Source organism: Onychostoma macrolepis, chromosome 17, assembly GCF_012432095.1.
Source record: "Onychostoma macrolepis isolate SWU-2019 chromosome 17, ASM1243209v1, whole genome shotgun sequence".
NCBI classification, from domain to species: domain Eukaryota; kingdom Metazoa; phylum Chordata; class Actinopteri; order Cypriniformes; family Cyprinidae; genus Onychostoma; species Onychostoma macrolepis.
The window spans coordinates 305,587-331,310 of record NC_081171.1 but is presented as its reverse complement, the minus strand read 5'-3'; the positions used below and the strand labels follow the sequence as shown (position 1 = coordinate 331,310).

General features: G+C 39.3%; 1 protein-coding gene across 5 annotated transcripts; it reads right to left on the bottom strand.

The window, feature by feature from the left end:
- Positions 1 to 509: 509 nt before the first annotated feature.
- On the bottom strand, positions 510 to 24,359 carry LOC131523707 (brain-enriched guanylate kinase-associated protein). Of its 5 annotated transcripts, none has more exons than XM_058750306.1 (7): positions 24,264 to 24,359; positions 17,111 to 17,197; positions 14,873 to 15,034; positions 13,562 to 13,628; positions 9,926 to 10,033; positions 9,400 to 9,483; positions 510 to 4,449 (listed from the first exon to the last, which is right to left on the bottom strand). In XM_058750306.1, exons 2-7 carry the CDS (start codon positions 17,179 to 17,181, stop codon positions 3,298 to 3,300), a joined length of 1,644 nt encoding a protein of 547 aa, XP_058606289.1. In that variant the 5' UTR covers positions 17,182 to 17,197; positions 24,264 to 24,359; the 3' UTR covers positions 510 to 3,297. The 5 variants fall into 5 exon arrangements, with proteins under 5 accessions (XP_058606289.1, XP_058606287.1, XP_058606288.1 ...); XM_058750304.1 differs by lacking the exon at positions 24,264 to 24,359 and adding an exon at positions 17,647 to 18,174; XM_058750305.1 differs by lacking the exon at positions 24,264 to 24,359 and adding an exon at positions 17,673 to 18,174.
- Positions 24,360 to 25,724: the final 1,365 nt, after the last annotated feature.

Sequence of the window (25,724 nt, the reverse complement as noted above, 5' to 3'; positions counted from 1 at the left end):
CACAGGTAATGCATCATGTGAGTGGTCAAGCGGTCAAGTGCAAAGACTGCAGGTGTGTGTATTGGGTCAAACTCATTAGGACTCCCCATCCTGTCAGTCTTCAATTAACAAAAGCCACTTCCTTAAATGTCATCATCTCCAGGAAGTGACATCATTTTGATGAGACATCAGCTGCACAAGCATGAGTATGTGCTTACAGTGGATTTGATGTGTTTTTTGATGTTTTAAGTCAATCAGTGAACGGTGACCTCGGCTCTTCAGAAACATGCTGATCTGATCTGGACTAAACCAGTTCCCTGAAACTGCTACAGTATATGCTTTAACAGAAATATGCCTTGTCATTACAACACAATCATATTCATGTTTTAGAGATGACAAGGGTTCAGCTGCTGTGGAAGAGCATCTATTAGGCACCAGCAGTTTTCTAATGTGATTTTATTTCCATCAGCTGGAAGAAAGTCAAAGATATTTCTAATACAGCACTTCTAAACGCAATACTGCATTGTGTGTGTGTGTGTGTGTGTGTGTGTGAGAGAGAGTGCGAGTGTGAGTTCACATCTGCTATTATACAGTTAGGTCCATATATATATTTGGACACTGACACAATTTTCATAATTTCAGCTCTGTATGCCACCAGAACAGAATTAAAATGAAACAATCAAGATGAAATTGAAGTGCAGACTTTAAGCTTTAATTCAAGGGGTTGAACAAAAATATAACACAAAATGCTTAGGAATTATAACCATTTTTATACACAGTCGCCCCATTTTTAGGGGCTCAAATGTATTGGACAAATAAATATGATCATAAAATGTTCATTTTTAATATTATGTTGAGAATCCTTTGCAAGCGATGCCTTAAGTCTGTAGCTCCTGGACATCAGCAGAGCCTGGGTTTCTTCTTTGTGAAGTTCAGCTGTTGTTTGTTTGTGGCTCTTTCTGTCTGTAGTTTAGTCTTCAGCGAGTGAAATGCAGCTCGATCGGGTCGAGATCAGGAGATTGACTCAGTCATTGCAGAATAATCCACTTTTTTATCTTCAAAAACTCCTGGGTTGCTTTTGCTGTGTGTTTTGGGTCATTTTGTACTATGAAGCGCCGCCTGATCAGCTTTGCTGTATTTGACTGAATCTGAGCAGAGAGTATATCTCTACACACTTCAGAACTGATCCGCTGCTTCCGTCTCTTCATCACTGAACAGCAGTAACACAGAGCCACTGAAGCCGTGCAGCTCATGATCACTGCTCCGTGCTTCACAGATGATGCTGTGCTTTGATCATCAGCTGCTCTAAGCCTTCTCCACACTTTTCTCTTCCCATCATTCTGGTGCAGCTTGATCTTAATTTCGTCCAAAGAATGATTTTCCAGAAGTGCTCTGGCTTTTTTAGATGTTTTTGTCAAAGTCTAATTTGGCCTTGATTGCAGCTTGTGGTGAAGCTCTGTATTTGCTCTGGTGAAGTCTTCTCTTGATTATAGACACGTCTGTCTCCTGGAGAGTGTTCTTCTCTTGGCTGGATGTTGTGAAGGGTTTTTCTTCACCATGGAGAGGATTCTCTGATCATCAGCACTGTTGTCCTCCGTGGACGTCCAAGTCTCTTTATGTTTCTGAGCTCACCAGTGTGTTCTTTTTATCTCAGAATGTACCAAACTGTTGAATTGGCCGCTCCTAATGTTCCTGCTCTCTCTCTCTGATGGATCTGTTTAGTTTTTGAAGCCTAACAATAATCTGTTTCTCTTGTATGGAGAGATCCTTTGACCGCATGATGTGATTCACAGCAACAGCTTCCAAATACAAATGACACACTTAGAATCAACTCCAGACCTTTTACCTGCTTAATTGATGTAGAAATAATGAAGGAATAGCCCACGCCATGAAACAACATTTGAATCAATTGTCCAATTATTTATGGTCCCTTGAAAAAGGGGGAGGTACATATTAAAGAATGTGATGAGAATACCCTCAAATTAAAGCTCAGAGTCTGCACTTTAAGCTCATAATACATTATGTAACTTGAATGTGTTTTGCTCAGCAGCTAAAATAATAAAAATTGTGCTTGTGTCCAAATATATTGAACTAACTGTAATAACATCAGTTAAAATCCTGCACATCATGACTGATATCTGCACTGAAAGGCATTGCAGGAAAATGAACAGTGAATTTACATGAGTTCAGCTGGAATCACTGCAGCTCATCACTCACTTTTGGTCTATATATTAATATAAATTAACTTCATTTACATACTGTATGTACATTCCTAGTGTACCTTGTAGATAAAAACAATGTTAGGTTGAAAACATAAGTGTTTGAAAAGCTTCAATATCACTGACAAACTTTGTCTACTAGAAAAACTCTGCAGTAAAAGCACCTGAATAATGATCTGCTGTAGTCCTAAAGATTAAATATTAACACACATTTACAATCAAATAATTTTAAACACAGGAGCTGCTTTAGTAAAAGAACCAACTGTATGATGACTTTTATGGCTGTTAATTTCTGGGGGTTTTTTACAGAGAAAATTATTCAGATTTGACTTGATGAATTAAACTGAGAAGTCTGAAGAATCGTGAACCTAATAAATTACTGTCTTCAATAAAGCTAAAGTGTGTCATTTCTGTGCCATCGAATGGATAATACTTAATCACAAAATTAAAGACTTGGTTAATTGGTAAAAATGCACATTTTGTATAAGAATAAGAATTTGGAAGTTTGGCGATTCATTTTACTTATGTATGGAAAATGCAATATACACAAACAAAAATGGGCAAAAATTAAACCACCAAACAAACCAATATCATACCATTTAAAACTGAACTGATGCAATATATTAAGACTCTAAAAGACGCAAGAAGTATGATAAGGTGACCTGAGACCTTTTCTCTTGTTAATTCATTTTAAGATATTCCCTGGCTAATTTATTTGGTTATTTTCAGTTTATTTTCTTTGATGCTGCTATTATTGTAACAGTAATCCACTGTGCACATTCTCTGTATGTGTATAAACAATATAGATCTCAAAATGTCAACTTCTGACTGAACCAATCAGGTGAGTTTGGGGCGGGACAATCTGTCTGAGCGACCAATGACGATGAGGGGCTGAAAGGATAGTACGAATGTTTGGAAACACACAAATGACACACTTCAGGTGTAAAATCAGCCATTGGTCATGAAAAGACTCGTTCCACTATCCTACAAAACTCAACATGACTAAATCAAGTCCCGCCTGACCAACACAACAGCCAAATGGTTTGCAAACATGTTCACACATCGTTCTTTATTTTACTGCAGTACATTTTACTGACTGCTAGTTAAGCAGCGTTCCATAAAGCTGAGCTTTAGTCAGACTGTCTTTGCGACTGAGTCCAGCGTTTCCAAACTTTTGATGCCGAGCCGTCATTTTCTGAGCTCCAGGGTTTTGAAGATCTTTGTATTTCTGGACGTCCAGACCCTGGTTTAGTGACTCCACTGAACTGCCGGGACTTTCATCAGCGTAATCTCTCTGTAAAGCGTCTTTAGTTGTGTTCTCCTTGTCTTTGGCGTTTCCAGTTATGAAAAAGCTGCTTGTCGGATCCTTGGAGCGAAGCATCAGTCCTCTCTCGGCCTTCAGTTCATTGAGACTCCTCTTTGGGTTCAGCGCAGGACTCGATCCCGCCGACACCGGGAATCCCGGATCCGGCACGCGCCTGCGGAAGACATTGTCTCCATCCTGGAAGCTGCTGTAAAGAGGACCCGGTTTGATCTTGAAGTGGTGCTCTGAGAAACCAAAGGGTGAGAATCTGCTGATGTCCTCCATGCTCATCTGCCGCCAGCCGTCCATCGGGTCCGCAGGGACGAGGATGCGTCTGTCTCCGGATCGGCTGTTCGGTGAGCCCACATGCTGGAAGCTGCTTGACTTGGGAAAACCTGGATGTTCCTTTCCATACGAGGACAAGTTCTTGCGCTCGTAGTCTCCATCACGCCAGTCTGTGCACAAAGACGAACCGTGAAGCTTCTCGTCCGAGACCGTGCTGCAGCTGGAATAGCAGCTGGAGGCGGGAAGAGATCCAAGGACGAACCCACGGAAAGGGTCTTCATGCAGGGAAAAGCTCTCGTCATCCAGGATGCCGTTGGTGGATGTGTGTCCCTGGATCTGTCCGCTCTGGTCCACACTCTGCCGTCTCTCTGGCCAGCGGTCACGCCGCTGCTCATCAGTGGGACAGTACAGCGCCGTGTCGCTGCAGTACAGGTCAGATGACTTATACGGCGTGTGCCGCTGGACTTTGTCTGGGAATTCTGGAGCTTGTGGGCTTGGCGAGCGCGTGACTGGACAGCTTCTCCCAGGCTCCGGTTTCTCCAGGACCCGGCCGATGACGGCGGTGGGAAGGGCGTCTGAATAGGAGTGACACAACGCTGTGCTCCGGCCGCAACTCTGCCGCTCCATGTGGGAAGTCACTCGCTTCTGAAGATCCGCAGGAAGCTAAACAAACACACAAAGAAATACTAAATACAGACAAGACACTAGAAGAGAAGTGTGTCGGAAATAAGAAATCATACTTGCATCTTTCTTCAATGGAGCCCCTAAAGGGATGTGGTGAAGGGCAAAAATGAGATCTCTTTATTCCATTGTTCTCTCTCCAACTATTGTGTTCTACCAAGAAACTGCGTTCGCAAATTTTTGCATTCTCTCACAAAACTATTGCATTCTCCAAAGGAACTTTGCATTCATTCGCAAAATTTCTGCATTCTCTCACATGAGTATTTGTGCTCCCCCAAGAAACTTTGCAATCTCTTGAAAAACATTTTCATACTCTCAAAAAAGTATTTTGTTCCCCCAAGAAACCTTGCTTTCGCTCGCAAAACTATTGCGTTTCCCAAGAAGCTTGCATTCGCTCGCAAAAATGTTGCATTCCCTGAGAAACTTGCATTCGCTCGCAAAACTATTGTGTTCCCCGAGAAGCTTGCCAAGAATGGTGAATCCCATTTCTCTGTTTTACCCCTTCCCCTTAGTTTTGCGCGTTCACGTGAGAGTAAGGGCTATCCCAATTCTCGTTTTGATCGAGGGTAGGGCTAAGGGGAAGTGGTAGATACCCCTTAAAACCAAGCATTTTCGCGAGCTTACTTGAAACCAAGGGGTACCCAGAACGCACTGCGCAACCGGCAACAATGGCGGCCAGATCATCAAGTATTCAAGTATTTTCGGCTTAAATAATTTATTTAAAAATTACGACTTGTTTTGTGCTCTAGACAGTCCTGTACATATATATTTGCAACCATGTTCTTAATTGAAACGTTTTAAAAAATCGCTAGTTTGCTACGCTAACGTTACATTGCTGATTTGCACAACAGTCCCGCAGACTAGCCTTGAATGGACTCCATGCATGTCTACAGTTTTAACTAAACTCCAAAGTTTGTGATCAACACTTGTCGGCTCTGGTGACGTAGCAGCCAGCTAGCGACGGTGTATGATGATGTAACCGTAACCAAATGGTGTCTCATTTCATAGGGGTATGTTTTCACCCCCAGCGCTTACCACTCGGTTTCGAGGGACAAGGGCTAGGGGTAAGACGAAGGGGTAGCGGAAGGTGAAGGGGTAAGACAGAGAAATGGGATTCACCTTAAATGTTATGTCGCGATGACACGATTCACAGGATCAAATTTCCATGTTACTGTAACGCTGCAAATCAGGGCTCTACAGTGCGACCATTTCAGTCGCATTTGCCACTGAAAACTACTACGTACGAGTCGACTATGAAAAAATATTTAGGAGCACCTGTCCCGATCAGCATATTTGTGTTTGCGCTGAGGGAGCTTCAAAGGTTTCTAACTTAGTTGCTTTTGCAATTGAGTAATGTATCACAGACAGACGTATCCTCTCATTATAACAAACAAAGTGTAGACAGGCTGTAAATAAGAGATTCATTGTGCAGTGTAAGGATCGATCGCGATGAACTAAGATGAGTGACAGCTTTTAATGATTATTAAGGGAGTTTGCAAATGTGATACTGATTTAATACAACAGTTAATTAAACAAGAAGTTAATATTAGTGACTTATATTGTCTGACTACAACACTATGGCCTTATTTTGTTCTATTTCGTCAACGAAAATAGCCGTGTTTGTTTCGTTTATGAATGAACTGCGTTTTTAAACTATTCTAGTGAGTCAATGATTCAATTACCCATTCATAAAGACAGTCACGCACTTCGTTCCTGAATGAATCAGCTGTTCAAAAGAATCAATTGAATGAATGATTCAGTGATCAAATCAGTGACTTGCTGTCACCTACTGGCAGTTTTATTTAAATTTTTAAAGTATCTTTTTCTGTTATTTAAATCATTTAATATTTCAATATTATTCAATATATTCAAAAATGTAAAAAAAATTATAATAATAATCTAAATTCAAAACCTCTGAGCCTCATTAATTGTCTGAAAAGGCACTTGTGTGTCCTTCTGTGCCACTTCTGTAGTACAAATTTATTTCTTAAGTACTAATTTCATTTGATTGGTAACTTATTCTTAATCTATTTCTTATTCTTCTTGTTTTTATTCTGTTGTTTTAATTAGAAATGTTAAAAAGCTTATATATATATATACACAGTGGTGTGAAATATTAATTAAAGATAACACAAGTAAACACAACATGCAGTTTTTAAATGAAGTTTTTTATTATGAAGGGGGAAAAAAATCCAAACCCACATGGCCCTGTGTGAAAAAGTGCTTGCCCCCTAAACCTAATAACTGGTCGTGCCACCGTTAGCAGCAACAACTGCAATCAAGCGTTTGCGAATACTTGCAATGAGTCTTTCACATCGCTGTGGAGGAATTCTGGCCCACTCTTCTTTGCAGAATTGTTGTAATTCAGCCACATTGGAGGGTTTTCGAGCATGAACCGCCTTTTTAAGGTCATGCCACATTATCTCAATAGGATTCAGGTCGGGACTTTGACTAGGCCACTCCAAAGTCTTCATTTTGTTTTTCTTCAGCCATTCAGAGGTGGACTTGCTGGTGTGTTTTGGATCATTGTCCTGCTGCATGATGACTGGCCATTCTCCTTCAGGATTTTCTGATAGAGAGCAGAATTCATGGTTCCATCAATTATGGCAAGTCATCCAGGTTCTGAAGCTGCAAAGCAGCCTCAGACCATCACACTACCACCACCAAGTTTGACTGTTGGTATGATGTTCTTTTTATGAAATGCTGTGTTGGTTTTACGCCAGATGTAACGGGACATACACCTTCCAAAAAGTTCAACTTTTGTTGCATCAGTCCACAGAATATTTGCCTAAAAGTCTTGGGGATAATCAAGATATTTTTTGGCAAATATGAGACGAGTCTTTGTGTTCTTTTTGGTCAGCAATGGCTTTTGCCTTGGAACTCTCCCATGGATGCTGTTTTTGCCCAGTCTCTTTCTTATTGTTGAATCATGAACACTGACCTTTAGATGTTGTTCTGGGTTCTTTTATGACCTCCTGGATGAGTCGTCTTTGTGCTCTTGGAGTGATTTTTGTAGGCCGGTCACTCCTGGGAAGGTTCACCACTGTTTCAAGTTTTCTCTTTTTGTGGATAATGGCTCTGACCGTGGTTTGCTGGAGTCCCAAAGCCTTAGAAATGGCTTTATAACCCTTTCCAGACTGATACATGTCAACTATTTTGTTTCTCATCTGTTTATGAATTTCTTAAGATCGCGGAATGATGTGTTGCTCTTTAAACATGCTTCACTTTGTCAGACAGGTTCTATTTAAGTGATTTCTTGATTCAACAGGTCTGGCAGTAATCAGGCCTGGGTTTGGCTCGTGAAATTTAACTCAGCTTTCTAAAATAATGTGGTTAATCACAGTTCTTTCATGATTTAATAGGAGGGGGCAATTAATTTCACGTAGGGCCAGGAATGTTTGGACAGCTTCTTTCCCTTAATAAATAAAATCATAATTTAAAAACTGCATTTTGTATTTACTTGCATTATCTTTGTGTAATATTAAAATTTGTTTGATGATCTGAATCTTTTAAGTGTGACAAATATGCAAAAAATATAAAAATCAGGAAGGGGGCTAACACTTTTTCACACTGCTGTGTGTATATATATATATATATGTATATATATGTGTGTGTATATATGTGTGTGTGTGTATATATATATATATATATATATATACACACACACACATATATATATATACACACATATATATATATTTATGTATGTATATATAATTTTTTTTTTTTTTTTTGATTTGACATAAAAGATGACATACTTTTAATAAAGTTACATAAATGCCATCACAAAGGTAAAAACAAAATTCCCTGTAAATCACTTTAAGGAGTCAAATATTGCCTCTTAATGGGAAGGTTAATTTTTTATCAGAATTTTTGATTATTGATTAGAAGGTGCTCCTAAATTTTTTAAAGTAGAATTATCCGGAGTAGAATTGTCCTTTCCCAAGTCCAAGTGTTAAAAATTAAGATAAACGTTATTGTTCAAGTGTGATTGTGTAATTGAAATATTGTCCATAAAATATCTTTATTTCACAAAAAGTATATTTTTACTTCATCAGAAAATATAGATGTCTACAGTGGGCTCAAATAGGTTCCTGTAAGCTATCATGGCACGTTCCCAAAATTGCAACTATGATGCTCTAAAATGCCAATTGGTATTCTATTTAGAATTTATTATATGAACATGAATGTACTTACTTTATACATTATGTACATAATTTATTTTCCTTTGAGGGTCACATCACCTGACAGCTGTCCCCCCCACTTTTAAAATGGCTGCTACGCCCCTGCATTCGCTCGCAAAACTTTTGCGTTCCCCCAAGAAACATGAATTTGCTCATAAAACTTATTTTACACTGATGGATGTAGTCAAGTCAAGTCATCTTTATTTATATAGTGCTTTTAACAATACAGATTGTATCAAAGCACTTAACAGTATCAAATTGGAGGATAGAGTGTCAGTAATGTAACGGCATATATGATGAATCGTATGAAGAAAACCTTCATCTGGCCTCATCATCCTCTGTAGTCCATCAGAGGGACGTAGCAGAGCTGCATTATGGGAAGAGTGCTCTGTTCTCTCTGTGATTAACAGCACTTGGAGCGTGTCTGTAAACAGACTCTGTCAGCAATAAAACCAGCACATTTCTCTTTGCCATCATCAAACGTAGCAGAGAGAGTTTATATTCAAATGAAACCCGTCTGGCCTCCGGCAGAAAGAGACAGAAAGAAACCGATGGATTTTAAACCTGCGACTGCAGAATGAAAATGGAAAGGATTCGCTGCACCTCTGACTTTCTTTAAGGTTGTGCTATTTTTAGGATGAGTTTCCCTCTGAGAAAGAAACCAGTGACGCATGTGTGTATGTGTGTGTGTGTGTGTGTGTGTGTGCGTGCGTGTGTGTGCATGTGTGTGTGTGTGCATCAGTCATACCTCGGACAGTTTGTGTGCTCTGTAAGGAGATTTTCCACACTGGAGCAGTTGAGCTGCCAAATTACTGTCTTTCCTATACAGATCCTGCGGGAAAAGCAGAAACCGTACATGATTTAATTTGGCAAATGATCATTTAATCTATCGATATTACACATCTGCCGTTTACTGACAAACACAGCAGATGAATGTCTTTTCTTATTTCATTTGAGCTGAATGTGGCTGATGTGAACACTGTGTAGTTAGTCATCAGTGGGTTAAACTGACATCACATGATTCTCTAGCGTGTTAATCTTCCCAGTCCATCAGTCACTTGAACTGCATGCCTTTATATCTCTAAACCAGAAGCGAGAAAGCAAGTGGATGCTGAAGCACCGGTTGCTCCTCAAACATCAAACGCTCGCTCCATCACAGAGATCTCGCGCCAGAGGCTGATAAATATTAGGTGTCAGGAACCTTCAAAGAACACTTGCTTCTGGCATAGTCTGTGGATGATGGAAACGTTTAGCATGGCGTCTGTCGTACGTACGTTATCCTCTCGCAGCTTCTGGATGGTGATCTTGGCCTCCATCAGGTGGTTTTTCAGCGTGCCGATCTCTCGACTCAGTGATCTCTTCTCCTCTTCGTGGCGTTGAGTCTAAAACACAAAGTACATACGCTAAACACAACAAAGTACAATGATTTGTACATACGCTATATGGACAATAGTATTGGAACAACAGTTTTGGAAGTGTCTTAAATGACTGAACCCATATATACAAGTCACTGGTGTTTGGTGATGAGTTTTTGGCTCAAGGTCTGCATTTAAGTTTATATGAAGACATTAAAGCAACAGTTCACCCAAAAATTATGCTTTTGTCATTATTTACTTTCCCCAAACCTGTTTCTTCTGTTGAGTACAAAAGAAGTTATTTTGAAGAATGCTGGTAACTAAACCTTTGACGGTAGCCATTGACTTCTATAGTATGGAAAAAATACAAGACTACAAATCAATGACTACCGTCAAGTGTTTGGATTCATGCAGGTTCAGAACAACTTAAAAGTGAGAAACTCACGAAAGAATTAAACATTTTTGGGTTAACCATCCCTTTAAGATATAATAAACATTAACATGAAGATTTTCTGAAAAGCTGCTTTGGGGATGTTATTATGAAAAGTGCTGTACGTATACATTTTTTAGTCAGCTTCAGTTCAGTCTGTAATTTCTGTTCATCAATCAGAGTTTTGGAAGTCATCAGAGTTTGTGTGTTTGAATGTTTGTTGGAATGAAAATCCCTTTATTGTTTCGGCTCACATTCATTGAATAAACCATGTGGAGCATCAGCAGTATTTGCATATGATTAATGGATTTAATTCGACAGGATTTATATCTGCACAGACCTCGTTCTGGATATAATTAACAGAAATGATCAGACAATTACATGACGGATGTACTGCAGCACTTCTGAAGGAGCTTTAATATAAACCAGAATCCAACACACATCACGATGTCCATAGTTCAAGCTCAAAGAAGAACAGTTGGTTTCTCAGTGGACTGTGTCTCTTCTAGCAGTCGTTCATCAGAGACCAGCGCTGGACTGAACGAGTGATAGACTGTGATTGTTGCTTAATCACAGGTACATCGTTACTCGTCTCTCTACACTTGATGCTGTTTCTATAGCAACATCTGTCAATGATGGTCATGTGACCTGCACTGATGTTTCACCTGAGTATGATTGTTTACTGAGTTTTACATTGGAGTTTAATGTGTGCGTGTGTGCGTGTGTGTGTGTGTGTGTGTGTGTGTGTGTGTGTGTGTGTGTGTGTGTGTGTGTGTGTGTGTGTGTGTGTGTGTGTGTGTGTGTGTGTGTGTGTGTGTGTGTGTGTGTGTGTGTGTGTGTGTGTGTGTGTGTGAGTGTGTGTGTGTGTGTGTGTGTGTGTGTGTGTGTGTGTGAGAGAGTGTGTGTGTGTGTGTGTGTGTGTGAGTGTGTGTGTGTGTGTGTGTGTGTGTGTGTGTGTGTGTGTGTGTGTGTGTGTGTGTGTGTGTGTGTGTGTGTGTGAGAGAGAGAGAGAGTGTGTGTGTGTGTGTGTGTTTCTGGTTGGGTCTCAAATCCCCTATGAGCCAATTACTCAAAAACTGAAAGCGATGTCAGATGCTCAAGTGTCTTTAAAGAGCGTCCAGTGTGTTTCTGTGTGAGTGAATATAGATGTCGTCTCTTTTGTGTTTTCACTGAGAAACTTGGACTAATGAGGACACAGAAAATGCCACATTCAGGAAAAACACTGAAACGCCCGACAGCATCATTAGACAGATTGAGTTCTCAGCAAAATAAACATTCATAAATCCAGATACATTTACTGGAGATGCAAATTGATAGAAACTGATCAAAATAAAGTGAGTTTATGATTAAAACAAGAACAAATATCTGCCAATAGGCTGAAAAAAATCAACCTCATTCAAATGGAAAACTAGTTTTCTGAGCCCATTAGCAGATATTTGTTCTTGTTATAAACATAAACTCATAAAAACAAGTCATTTTGCTTCTCCAGTAAGTGTATCTTAATTTTTAAGAGTCTATACATTTGCACAAAAATATTGAGGAAGAACAAGAGTTTCTGATCATCACATTCTGTACAGGCAAATTTAAGCATCCATCTCCAGCAGTTTATTATTGCTCTAACTGTCTTTCTGTTGTTGTCATTTTCCCTAAACTTCCATCTTCCACATGCAGATGAAGCTCAATGATTTACGTGACTTGATAACGAATGAAAGTTTCCACCGTTCAGACCTTCGTTTCCACTCTTTGACTAACTTAAAATTACATATCAAAACAGGTTATTCTCATTCACAGTCTATTTCTATTCCGAGCTCATCTTCAGTGTGTCCTGCTGATTTTCCACATCAAGCAGCTCAGAGGAATCCCTTCTGAACTCATTCTGTAGCGTGAACATCCATCAGCTCTTTCTAAACCGGACCGCTTCAGACGCTAAAACTGCATGTGAGGTTAAATAATGAATATTTATTCACAAACTTGCTTCTTAATCAGCATTGCATACTTAGGACAAATTGCTTTTGTTCTTCTTTTGCAAGTCACTTTGGATAAAAGCATCTGCTAATTGCATCAATGTAACATCAAACGTTCATATGCAAGAAAATGCAAACTATTTAATTGGCTAACTGTGAATGAATGAATGTAAATATAACTGATAAGCATGAAATGCAGCAGATATCAGAGTGAAATATATGGGTAGCAAAATTCATTTTGAAATGTAACATGCAAAATGTCAATGCAATATGTAAAATGACGTGTTGCACATATGTATGGGAAAATGTAAATTTAAATACAGAAATACATCGCCATTTTGCATATTACATTTCTAAATGAATTTTGCAACCTATATGCTTCCATAGAAATAAAGATCTTATAGAAATTTACAAGTCCATTTCAAACCATCAATAAATGCAAGATGGTTGTTCAACATCACAAGCGAAAGAAATAGAGTTAAGCCATGACAAACAGTCAGTTATAATCAATCATTTCAGGACGGTGAGTGGAATATTGTGTGGAATGAACCTCCGTCTGCAGCGAGTGAATCAGATGAATAATCTTGTTCATCACTGAGGCCTGAAGCCGATCAGTTCCTCTAATAATCAGAGCTGAAACCACACAAAGCCATTTCACAGCTCGTCTCTGTGCGTTAAGCTGGTGTTTAGATTTTTAAATGGCTTCGAACTTTAATTGGATTTAAGATCACTGGACTTAGCTCTCGTTGCAGGACCATCCCTGCGCTGCGGCTCTGATCGTGAGAAGCTCGAGCGGTTATTGATCTGAGGCAGCGCTGCGTCTCTTCTGCTGTTCAATCGTTCAGAGAGCAGCACTTGTTGATCACTAAACTAGAGTCGACGCTTTCAACATTCCTCCTGAAAGTGCTTCAGCACGTCAGTCGATAGACACACGGAGGCTGATATAACATCTCGTATAAGAGTCGTTCTGTGTGATCTGCTGCTGTTCAGCGTTACTGTGATTATTTCTGATAAAGCATCATCGTTTGAGATCTAAACAAAGCGATAATGATGCAATGAAAAACATTTCCAGAGCTGTGAGTCACTCTGGGCTTTTACGATTGAGATTGGTTTTAGATTTTATTTGGTTTTTAAAATGTATTTGAGATCAGGGTTTCTTACCATTCGGTGGAGTTTCTCCTCCGTGTCCTGGTTTATTCTCTGTAGAGCCGCGTAGCTGCTCTGAATCCTGCAGGAGAGATGATGAAGATGATGATGAAGTCAAACACATACATCTGTCATGAGTTTACAGTGGGAATGAACGTTTCTGGACTCTTATTTTTGTTTCTCCAGGCCTTGAGCTTTCATATTTGGTGCATCTGGTTAAATCATGAAGCTTGTGTCTTGTGTTTCTGAGCATCATTAATTTAGACTCACATTTGTGACACTGGACCACAAACCCAGTCATAAGGGGCAATTTTTTGAAATTGAGATTTCTACATCATCTGAAAGCTGAATAAACAGTCTTTCCATTGATGTATGGTTTGTTGGACAATATCTGTCTGAGATACAACTATTTGTAAATCTGGAATCTGAGGGTGCAAAAAAATCTAAATATTGAGAAAATCACCTTTAAAGTTGTTCAAATGAAGTTCTTAGCAATGCATATTACTAATCAAAAATGAAGTTATGATATATTTACGGTAGGAAATTTACCAGATATCTTCATGGAACATGATCTTTACTTAATATCCTAATGATTTTTGGCATAAAAGAGAAATGTATATTTTTGACCCATACAATGTATTGTTGGCTATTGCTACAAATATAGCTGTGCTGCTTATGACTGCTTTTGTGCTGCAGGGACACATTTAGCAAAATCAACAATGGCATTGAACTGAATTGACTCACGCTAAATTACAACATTGCTGCCTTTTGTAGAAATGCAGCTTATAGCTGAATTGAACTTGTTTTAAATTGATGAACATAAAGATTAAACATAAAGGTCCTTCACTACACTGCAAAAAAATGATTTTCTTCTTTAGTGTTTTTGTCTTGTGTTCTAGTATAAATATCTACAAATTCTGAAATTAAGATGCAAGTACAAGTAAAATGACTCAAGATATTTTGTCTTGTTTTATGAAAATATTATCTAAATTTTGTTAGTTTTTGCTTCAAACAATCAAATATATCTGCCAATGGTGTAAAAAAATAATCTTAATTCAAAGTCATTTTACTTGTCAAGTAAACGCATCTTAATTCCAGAATATATACTAGAATACTACATCATTTTTGCAGTGTAGAATGAACAATTCCTTAAAGAAACTTTAAAATGAATAGAACCTTTCCATTGGACTTTATCATGTTAAAAAGTGTTTTGTTTTGTTTAGTTTTTTTCAGAACTGTTTATTGAAAGGTTCTCTGGGGAACCAAAAATGGAATACACAATGTTTAGTTTGATCAGCTGGTTCATTCAGTGTCTGTTTGTCGGACCTGCGCAGTTTCTCTGTGAATTTGTCCAGTTTATCTTGAGCTCGTCGCAGCTCCGTCTCCAGATACTGACGCGTCGACTGGAACTCGCTCTGCAGCTGCTGCAGTCTGTGTGTGCTGCAGCCGAGACGTCTGCGCAGATCCTCCTTCTGCTCCTGCAGCCAGCTACAGAAACACAGGCAGATCTGTTCATTTACTGCTCAACCACGGGCCCAAGGAAGTCTCAGAAAGATTTACATGCAGTTATATGAACATGACTCATTCATTCAAATGCTTCACTCGCTCCAAACACACTCTGTGATCAAAAGCACTAAACGTGATTTATTCATGCGCTTATGGAATATCCATGAGTCTGAGAGTTACACTTTAATGACCCTCAAAAGTATAAAATGAAAGAGAATAATTATGATTGAACTACGTTCACTCAATCTGAGTTCAGTCCATTTATATCACATTCAAATGTGAAAACTAAAAACTCTAAACTCTGATATTTGGTTTTACTAGAAATATTGATCCCACTTTATATCAGGTGGCCTTTACTATGTACTTACATCAAAAAATAAGTACAATGTACTTATTGTATTGCAAAACACTTCTGCTGCTATTGAGGGGGATACGGGTGGTTAGGGACAGGTTTGGTGGTCTGGGTGGGTTTAAGGGATGGGTCAACAGTGTAATTATCAATGTAATTACAGAAATTAATTACAGATGTAACTATGTAAAAACAATGTAAAAACGTATGTACACAATAAGTGCATTGTATCAAATAATTAATTTAAATGTAAGTACATCACTGATAAAAATGATTTTTTGGTGAAGTAAACACTACATAAAAACAAATGTAATTTCTACATTAAATAATTTAGTTCAGGCAAGAATTAAAAAATTAAAGTAAATTCTATATTAGTACTCAATTTAAGCTTGTAAAGTTTGAACTTATAAGTATATTTTACTTGGAATTGTTTGTCATGTTTACAAGGATTCTTTAAGTAAATATCAAAGTTATGATCCCGTTTTTCCCATCATGCACTGGATGAATAATTAAAAAGGTTAAATTTGTCACTGTTTTTTAGTTATATTTACACTGTTTTATGGTTGCTTTTGTTGTTAGGTTTAGTAACTTACTGTTTTGTGACATCTGGAGTTGATTTTCTACTCAAAATGACCCATTCTTACTCAAACACTATCCACTGATTGTCACCGTCATTGTGTATGGTGTACCAAGTATTGAGGTCTCTGTGTTCATTTGGGGACATATTATCTTAAAAGGATAACAAGCTGTCTACTTGCTTGCTTACATGTTTGTAAGTGAATCGCATGCTTTAATAGCATGGTTGTTTCCCAGTACTACATCGTTTGAGTAAATTTTAGAAGCCATGACTGAGTGAAAAATACTTAAGTATTGCAGATTTAACATAAAATAATCAAGTAAAAATTACTCATCAAACTCTAACTGGCCATGTTAATTTTACTTAATTCATTTGCTAATTTTACCTAACTTAGCCAAGTAGATTTTACTTAATTCAGTACTTACATTTTACTTAAAATTTATTTGTGCAAAAACTTGCCAAATAAAAATTAAGTAAATTTACTTATTGTTTTTTTCAGTGTTAGTTAAGGCCACCTAATATAAAGTGGGACCGAAATATTACTGATCTGTTTTAAGTATGAAGTATGTAACTTTAGTAATTAACTCTGACCCAAATAAGAACCTTGTGATTTCTTAATGCACATTTACCAACAGAGACCAAGGAACAGAAACAGTGATGATGAGGGTGAGAAGAGAGCAATTGACTGAAACTGTGTGTCTGTGTCTGTGTGTGTGTGTGTGTGTGTGTGTGTGTGTGTGTGTGTGTGTGTGTGTGTGTGTGTGTGTGTGTGTGTGTGTGTGTGTGTGTGTGTAAGAGAGATAGCGAGTGTGTCCTAAACTTGTGTTGCTCCATACGTGAACAAAACCCCATCGCAGGACCAAAATAAGATTCAGACTTGCAGTTTCTCGTTTAGGGAAAGCTGATTTTCTGTCATCTGTAATGTTCAGAATGGCGATACGCATCAGGAAAGGTCTGCTTGGCTGTAACTGGATTTGAGCAGCGTTCACCTGCCTGATGGGATCGATCAAGCGCGGGTCTGATGGGATCATGAGGGCGTCTAATGGCTTCAGCTGATGACATTTAGATGAAGGGCCTGATGGATGGATTGATGATTCAATAACTCGCTTTCTGTTCGATTTTAGACTCTTACCTCCTCTTCTGATGTTTACTACCATTTCTTGCTGCTTTTAGTGCCGTTTTCCCAATATAAATCTTTTTCATGTTCTCTCAGTGTGTCCTGCAGAGTCAGAGACAGACACACAGACGGCTGAACCGGTCAGGAGTATCCAGCTCATCCATCATTATTCAGTATCACCATAACATACAGAAACACACGCGCCGATTCAACCGGTTTACGTTACGGAATTATTGTAAATATTGTAATTCATGTTTAAAAACCATTTGATTCACAGCAGCGAAACACTGAGATCCGCTCAGATCCATTTCGTGAATACAACATTGAAAACAGCCATAATGCTCATCAGACATTTGTTTGACTGTTTGTGACAATTAACACATTTTTCTCATCTGTTAGTTTTAAAGCTTCTACAATACAAATATCTAAACATTTTTAAAGCTAGATGCATTTATTTGCAAATGCAAGACGCAAATAACATATACGACTAGAAGTTTTGTTTTATGATAAAGGTTTATGCTTAAAACAAGAAAAAAAATCTGAAAAATAACCTTCATTCAAAAGGAAAACAACACACGTGGTATATTGCTGAAGACGTGTTTGATGAAGAAGTGCTGCTGCTGTAGTTCCTCTGATACAGTCACTGGTTCTGTGACGATCACAATACAAGCAGAGTCAGACAATATAAACCCAGAGAATCTCACATGAATCGTGTCGACAGATTCGCTCGCAGCGTTACAGAGACATCATGCTGCACCCACGCCAGAGTCACCGCAGGAGACCAGAGAACCATCTGTCACATGACTAATGAGAAACTACACCCGCTGACACACACACACACACACACACACACACACACACACAAACAGACAGACAGACAAACACCCTCTGACACAAACACACACCTACAGACACACACACGCACGCACTCACTCACTCACTCACAAACACGCATGCACGCGCACACACACACACACACTCACTCACAAACACACACTCACCTACAGACACACACACGCACGCACTCACTCACTCACTCACTCACAAACACGCATGCACGCACACACACACACACACTCACTCACAAACACACACTCACCTACAGACACACACGCACGCACTCACTCACTCACTCACTCACAAACACGCATGCACGCGCACACACACACACACTCACTCACAAACACACACTCACCTACAGACACACACACACGCACGCACTCACTCACTCACTCACAAACACGCATGCACGCGCACACACACACACACACTCACTCACAAACACACACTCACCTACAGACACACACACACACATTCACAAACACCCATTGACACAAACACACACACACACACACACACACACACACATAAACAGACACACATAAACACCCACTGAGACACACACACACACACACACACAAACAAACACTCACACACTCACCTACAGACACACACATAAACACCCACTGAGACACACACACACAAACACTCACACACTCACCTACAGACACACAAAAAAACACACACTCACACTCATCTACACACACACACACACACACACATAAACACACACAAACACTCACACACTCACATACAGACACACACACACACACACATCTACAGACACACACACACACACACACACACACATAAACACACACACACACACATAAACACACACAAACACTCACACACACACACACACACACACACACACGTGTTCGTTTTTGTGAAAAGTGGGGACTCTCCATAGGCGTAATGGTTTTTATACTGTACTTACTGTATGTGCTATTGTCCTACACCAACCCTACACCTAAACCTACCCCTTACAGGAGACTGTGCATTTCAACTTTCCCCAAAAAAACCTCATTCTGAGTGATTTATAAGCGTTTTGAAAAGTGGGGACATGGGTCAATGTCCTGAGATGCCACCTTCACCTTGTAATACCTGCCATACCCTCGTCATTATACACATCTATGTCCTGACTTTTCACAAAAAAACGCGCACACACTTACCTACAGACACACACACACACACACACACACACACACACACACACACACACACACACTTGTTTCACTACCCTTGTGGGGACATTCATAGGCGTAATGGTTGTTATACTGTACTTACTGTATGTGCTATTGTCCTACACCAACCCTACACCTAAACCTAGACTTTCTGCATTTTTAGATTTTCAAAAAACTTCATTCTGTGTGATTTATTAGCTTGTTTGTCCGTGAGGACCTCAATTTAGGTCCCCACCGTGACACGAGTCCCCATGAGTCTGTGTGTATTCAGGTTTAAGTCCCCACCTGAATAGAAAAACAAGTACACCTACAGACACACACACACACTCAGCTACAGACACACTCACAAACACACACTGAGACACACACACAAACACTCATACACTCACCTACAGACACACACAAACACCCACTGTGACGCGCACACACACACACAACACACACTCCTTCCTTTACAAGTAGAAAAATGTAGTCTTTTACTCTTTTTACTCTGTTTGACCAGATCTTACAGAAAGATAAATATTCACTCGTTAAAGTGATGGTTCACTGTAAATGCATAATTTACTCCCTCATGTCATTCAAGCCTCTGTCTTTCCTCTGTAAAAGAAGGATGAAGCACAACACTGGACCCCACTGACCTCTGTATGGACAAAAACACTGATCATTTCTCAAAACCTCTTCATAAGAGGAAGAATGTACAGATGCAGGTTTGAACAGCATCAGCAGAGTACATGAAGTCAGAATGATCATTTTGGTTGAACATTCCATTTAACTAACACTTCCTGTGTCTGCAACGCTCACTTCCTGTCTGTCTGACACACTTGTGGTTTCTAAATATTTTAGTAACGCTGAAGGAAAATAATCCAGCAGCGGATGGAGCTCTGAATCATTTGCGTCAGGTGTTTGTTTCTCTGGATCTGTTTTCCTGTCGGACTGACTCAGGCCTGCAGATAGCGTTTGTTTACTAGCTGCTTTTTCTTCCTTTTCCTCTGTTTTCTACTCATTCTGCACACGTCAGTGATACGGTCATTCTAGATCTCGATCCCGACGGGTTTGTGTGCAGCTGGAATATCAAACAAACATGTAGTGCAGTAAAACCCCAGCGATACGAAACGACCGTCAGGTACAAAGACAGACGGCATGATGGGAAATCTCTCCTGACTGAAGGTCTTTCTCTAAAGTGAAGCTGTCAGTCCGGCAGTGAACCTCAGAGCAACGAGATCTGAGAGAAAATCAACAGGAGCAAGAGCTTCACATGAACACAAGATCTGTTTTGATTCGGGCTGTCGATGGATGCAGACATTGACTTGTGTTTGATTGGGTAAATTTGTCATATTACAGTAAATTTGTCTTATTATCAGCTGCACACAAAATCTTTTCTTGTCACACAGTTTCTGAAAGCTGTCGCTCAAACAGCAGAAGCACACACCAAATCTACAAAACCAGACACTAATTCTCAGCCTTTGACTCAGTTTTCAATCTCATAAAACACTTTTTTGCAAAATACAACACTCAATTCTCTATGCAACACACAAATAACAGGAATTAATATTATGGCAAAGGTGTTTGCAAATGTTTGCTTTTGAGATGTGTTTGTGATTTTTTGAATGCAGTGCTTCATTTTGCAAGAGATGCGAGGCATTTTGCATTTTGTGTGCAATTCTTGGATTTGTGTGTGAAGTTTTGAAAATGTGTGTAAGCAGCTGAAAAAAACTGTGAACACAATCAGGTCCAAGAAAATGAAACAACACGCTGTTGCATAATGATTAGTTTTGACCAGTTTGTGTGTAAATGTATAGCGGCGCTCATCCCTCGTCAGTGTATATTTATATATCCATTTAAATATATTTACAGTATATATATATATATATATACAGGTGCATTTCAATAAATTAGAATGTCGTGGAAAAGTTCATTTATTTCAGTAATTCAAATCAAATTGTGAAACTCGTGTATTAAATAAATTCAATGCACACAGACTGAAGTAGTTTAAGTCTTTGGTTCTTTTAATTGTGATGATTTAGGCTCACATTTAACAAAAACCCACCAATTCACTCTCAACAAATTAGAATACTTCATAAGACCAATAAAAAAAATCATTTTTAGTGAATTGTTGGCTTTCTGGAAAGTATGTTAATTTACTGTATATGTACTCAATACTTAGTTGGGGCTCCTTTTGCTTTAATTACTGCCTCAACGCGGCGTGGCATGGAGTCGATCAGTCTGTGGCACTGCTCAGGTGTTATGAGAGCCCAGGTTGCTCTGATAGTGGCCTTCAGCTCTTCTGCATTGTTGGGTCTGGTGTCTCTCATCTTCCTCTGGAGATTCTCTCTGGGGTTCAGGTCAGGCGAGTTTGCTGGCCAATCAAGCACAGTAACACTATGGTCATTGAACCAGCTTTTGGTACCTTTGGCAGTGTGGGCAGGTGCCAAGTCCTGCTGGAAAATGAAATCAGCATCTCCATAAAGCTTGTCAACAGAAGGAAGCATGAAGTGCTCTAAAATCTCCTGGTAGATGGCTGCGTTGACTGTGGACTTCAGAAAACACAGTGGACCAACACCAGCAGATGACATGGCAGCCCAAATCATCACTGACTGTGGAAACTTCACACTGGACTTCAAGCAACATGGATTCTGTGCCTCTCCACTCTTCCTTCAGACTCTGGGACCTTGATTTCCAAATGAAATGTAAAATTTACTTTCATCTGAAAAGAGGACTTTGGACCACTGAGCAACAGTCCAGTTCTTTTTCTCCACAGCCCAGTTAAGATGCTTCTGGCGTTGTCTCTGGTTCAGAAGTGGCTTGGTAGCCCTTTTCCTGAAGACGTCTGAGCGTGGTGACTCTTGATGCACTGACTCCAGCTTCAGTTCTCTCCTTGTGAAGCTCTCACAAGTGTTTGAATCGGCTTTGCTTGACTGTATTCTCAAGCTTGCGGTCATCCCTGTTGCTTGTGTACCTTTTCCTACCCAAATTCTTCCTTCCAGTCAACTTTGCATTTAATATGCTTTGATACAGCACTCTGTAAACAGCCACACCTTTCAGTAATGACCTTCTGTGACTTACCCTCTTTGTGGAGGGCGTCAATGATCGTCTTCTGGATCATTTCCAAGTCAGCAGTCTTCCCCATTATTGTGGTTTCAAAGAACAAGAGATACCCAGAATTTATACTGTAGGGATGGTCATTTATTCAAACTCAAATGTAAATATTCTAATATTTTGAGATACTGATTTTTGACTTTCATGAGCTGTAAGCTCTAATCATCAAAATTAAAACAAAAAAACTTTTGAAATGTTTTACTTTACATGCAATGAATCTAAAATATATGAAAGTTTCACTTTTTGAAATAACTTAGAAGAAAAAATGAACTTTTTCATGACATTCTAATTTATTGAGATGCACCTGTATATGCAGCAGATTGAACATCATTCACTCAACAAATAATAGTAACAAAAGCCTACAGTAAGCCTATAAAACAAACAATTGTTTTCTAAACTCTTCAGATTCTCTTTTTTTTTTTGAAGGACTTGAGTATTTGGGCTCCTGCTGAACCTCAGCTCTTAAAGAAGAGCTCAAACACTGAAGTCCTGTGGCGCGAGACGCTCGTCCAGCTCATTCATCAGCGCAGAATCTCTTTAAACTCACGATGAAACGGAAGCAGACAGTTCTTTTCTTTCATGCTGTGTGCAAAACAGACTATCAAGAGTAGGATATAGACTTGATTTTATCTGCCAGTTGTTGATTGGATGTTCAGATGTGGGCATGGCATTTAAAAATGGAGGCGGAGTTTGCAGTGGATTATAAGAAAGGGGCGGCGTTAAAGAACCGTAACACTGTAACCGCTTCCAGAATTAAATACTGAGGGTGCTTCAGAAATTAGTGAATGTGCTCTAGCCTCAGTGCACATACATTTCCACGTATATTTTTGTCCCGTTCATTGCTCTGTCAAGTGTGAATCTCAAAACTTTGCAGCGTGTATGTGGCTGAAAAACAAAAGTGTTATACAAATTCTGAATGGATTATATATTGCTTAGAAAGCACACAAAGAGCACCCCCTTTATAATCACTAAAAAGCTGTCTCTCGTTTTAGTTCATCGCAATCTCATGAAGTTTTGTTATAATGAGAGGATTCGCGAGTTTGCAAAACTCAGCACTGGACAAAAACTCTGATGGATTGTAAATTAAACACCTCTGATTGTCAATTGTGTTCAGTAAATTAACAGATATGTCTGTGATTGGCTACACTGCTCAACGCTGCAAAAAACACAATGTAAACATTTTGACGCTCTCCAGAGCGCAAACACAAATATGCACTGGATAGTTTGCCAGATCTGTTTCGCTAGTATGATAGTGAATAGAATATCTTGAGTTTTTCCTGTGGGTGCTTGAGCTGAGGCGTCTGTGATTGGAGGAGACGTATACATCACCAGAGAGAAAACTGACATTCACTGCAGATCCAGGTATGTAGTAGTCATTTTGATTGTAAATAACAAGGTTAAAAATTATTTTTTTTAAAGTGCACAGATGAATTACTCACAATAATATCTATAACATGCATTTAGAAAACAGATATATAGGGTGAATATTTATTTCATGCCAACTTTAACATTAGAGATCTGCAGCTTTGATTTACAGAATGCGCTTTAACATTTCAGTCTGAAAATCAAAATGCACTCAGTGAGCTGCGTGAAGCACCATGTGTTTCTCAATAAAAACATTACAAAACAACCTGAAATCATCCATTCCTCAAAGTCTAATGAAGCATTTCTGTCCTTCTGCATGATCAAAAACATGCTTAACCATAGTGTGTGTGTGTGTGTGTGTGGGGGAAAAACTTCAGAAAATGTCCTCACAAAAAAAACCCCAGTAAAACATGGAAAAGTGACTTGAGAAAAGTGAAGTGAGAAGTCTGACGCTTCATCCCTTTTCTCTCTGAGAGCTCATTAATCAGTGTTTACTAGCAGAGATCTCGTCATAATGAAGCACAGAAACACTACTATCAATAACAGCTGCGTTAACCACAGAATTACCCATCATCTGTCGTTCTCCAACAGTTAAGCAGTGAAATATCAGTGAACAGAGCTGAGAGCAGAGAAACACACACACATGCAATCGTGCAGCACTTCACACGCGTGTCACTCACCGTCTGTGAAGCTTGTGTCATGATCAGATGAGCGTGTGCTACCTCTAAACACACGGCAACATTTACAAAGCCAGAGCTGAGACTGAGACGCTACAGAGACAGACGGAGGAGGAGGAGGAGGAGGAGGAGGGAGAGAAGAGGACAAACCCATTCAACTCAGAAGAGGAGAGGAGAGAACAAGAGAAGAGAAGATGAGAGGAGAGAAGCATCTTTACCTGCTGCTGCTTGCGTCTCCATCAGAAACCTGAAGAAACAGATGAAGAACACTTACGGCTATTCACGTGATTGACAGCTGTCATCAACACGTCACAGAAACCTTGTGCATTCATGAGCCATTAATCACGGTTTGTTAATTAAACATGCTCGTTTGGGCGGTGACATGACGAATGTGAAGACCAGCTCTTGACATATTTGCATTAGTGCTGTCAAACGATTAATCGCGATTAATCGCATCCAAAATAAAGGTTTTTGTTTACATAATATATGTATGAGTACGGTGTTTATTTATTGATTTCTCTGTGTACTGGAAGCTGTGACACTAAAACAAATTCCTTGTATGTGCAAACATACTTGCCAATAAATCTCTTTCTGATTCTGATATAGTGCTTTTAACAACACAGATTGTGTCAAAGCAGCTTTACGGTATTAAACAGGAAAATAGTGTGTCAATAATGCAAAAGGACAATAGTAAACACTCAAGGCATTTTCAGATTCTCAAAACACTTCATTCTGTATGATTTATAAGCTTGCTTCCTCATGGGGAACAAAAAAATGTCCCGACAAGGTCAACATTTACTGGTATTACTATCCTTGTGGGGACATTTGGTTCCTATAATGCAGAGAAAACCAGGTACACACACACACCGTCGTTCTGCAGTTTCACTGCACACACTCCTCGAGCAGCATTAATCTGAGACTAGCGTTTCCTGCAGAATATCTTCATAACACACAAACCAAAACTGTCATATGGCAACAGTCAACTATATTCACAAACACTGCGTAACTCCGCTCACAGATGAAAGCCCATCATTCCCCGTCACACACTGTTTCCTTAATGCATTTATTTCTGAGCGATAAAATCCTGTCACGCACACACTATTATCTGGAAGGTCTGAGAAATCCGCCCACCGGAGCTGAATCAGCCCAGACTCACTATGCTTTGCTTCAGTTTGGTCTCACTGTCTGTAATGCAACAGGGAGATTATTCTTCTTCCATTCAGAAACACACAGTTGCTATGGCAGTTACTCGATCTGCAATTCGTGTTGTTTCTATAGTTTTAGCACCGCGCAGCCTTTATGATTGGCATTTGAGAAGGAGCACTTCCATAAAAAAAAGATCAAATGAATTATTAATACGGCTGCTGTTCCCCGGCAGATGAGAGAAGTGTGTCCAGACAGCGGCAGCTTCAGTGTGAATAATAGGAAACGCTGTTGTATTTTTAATAAGTGCTGTCACAGAAC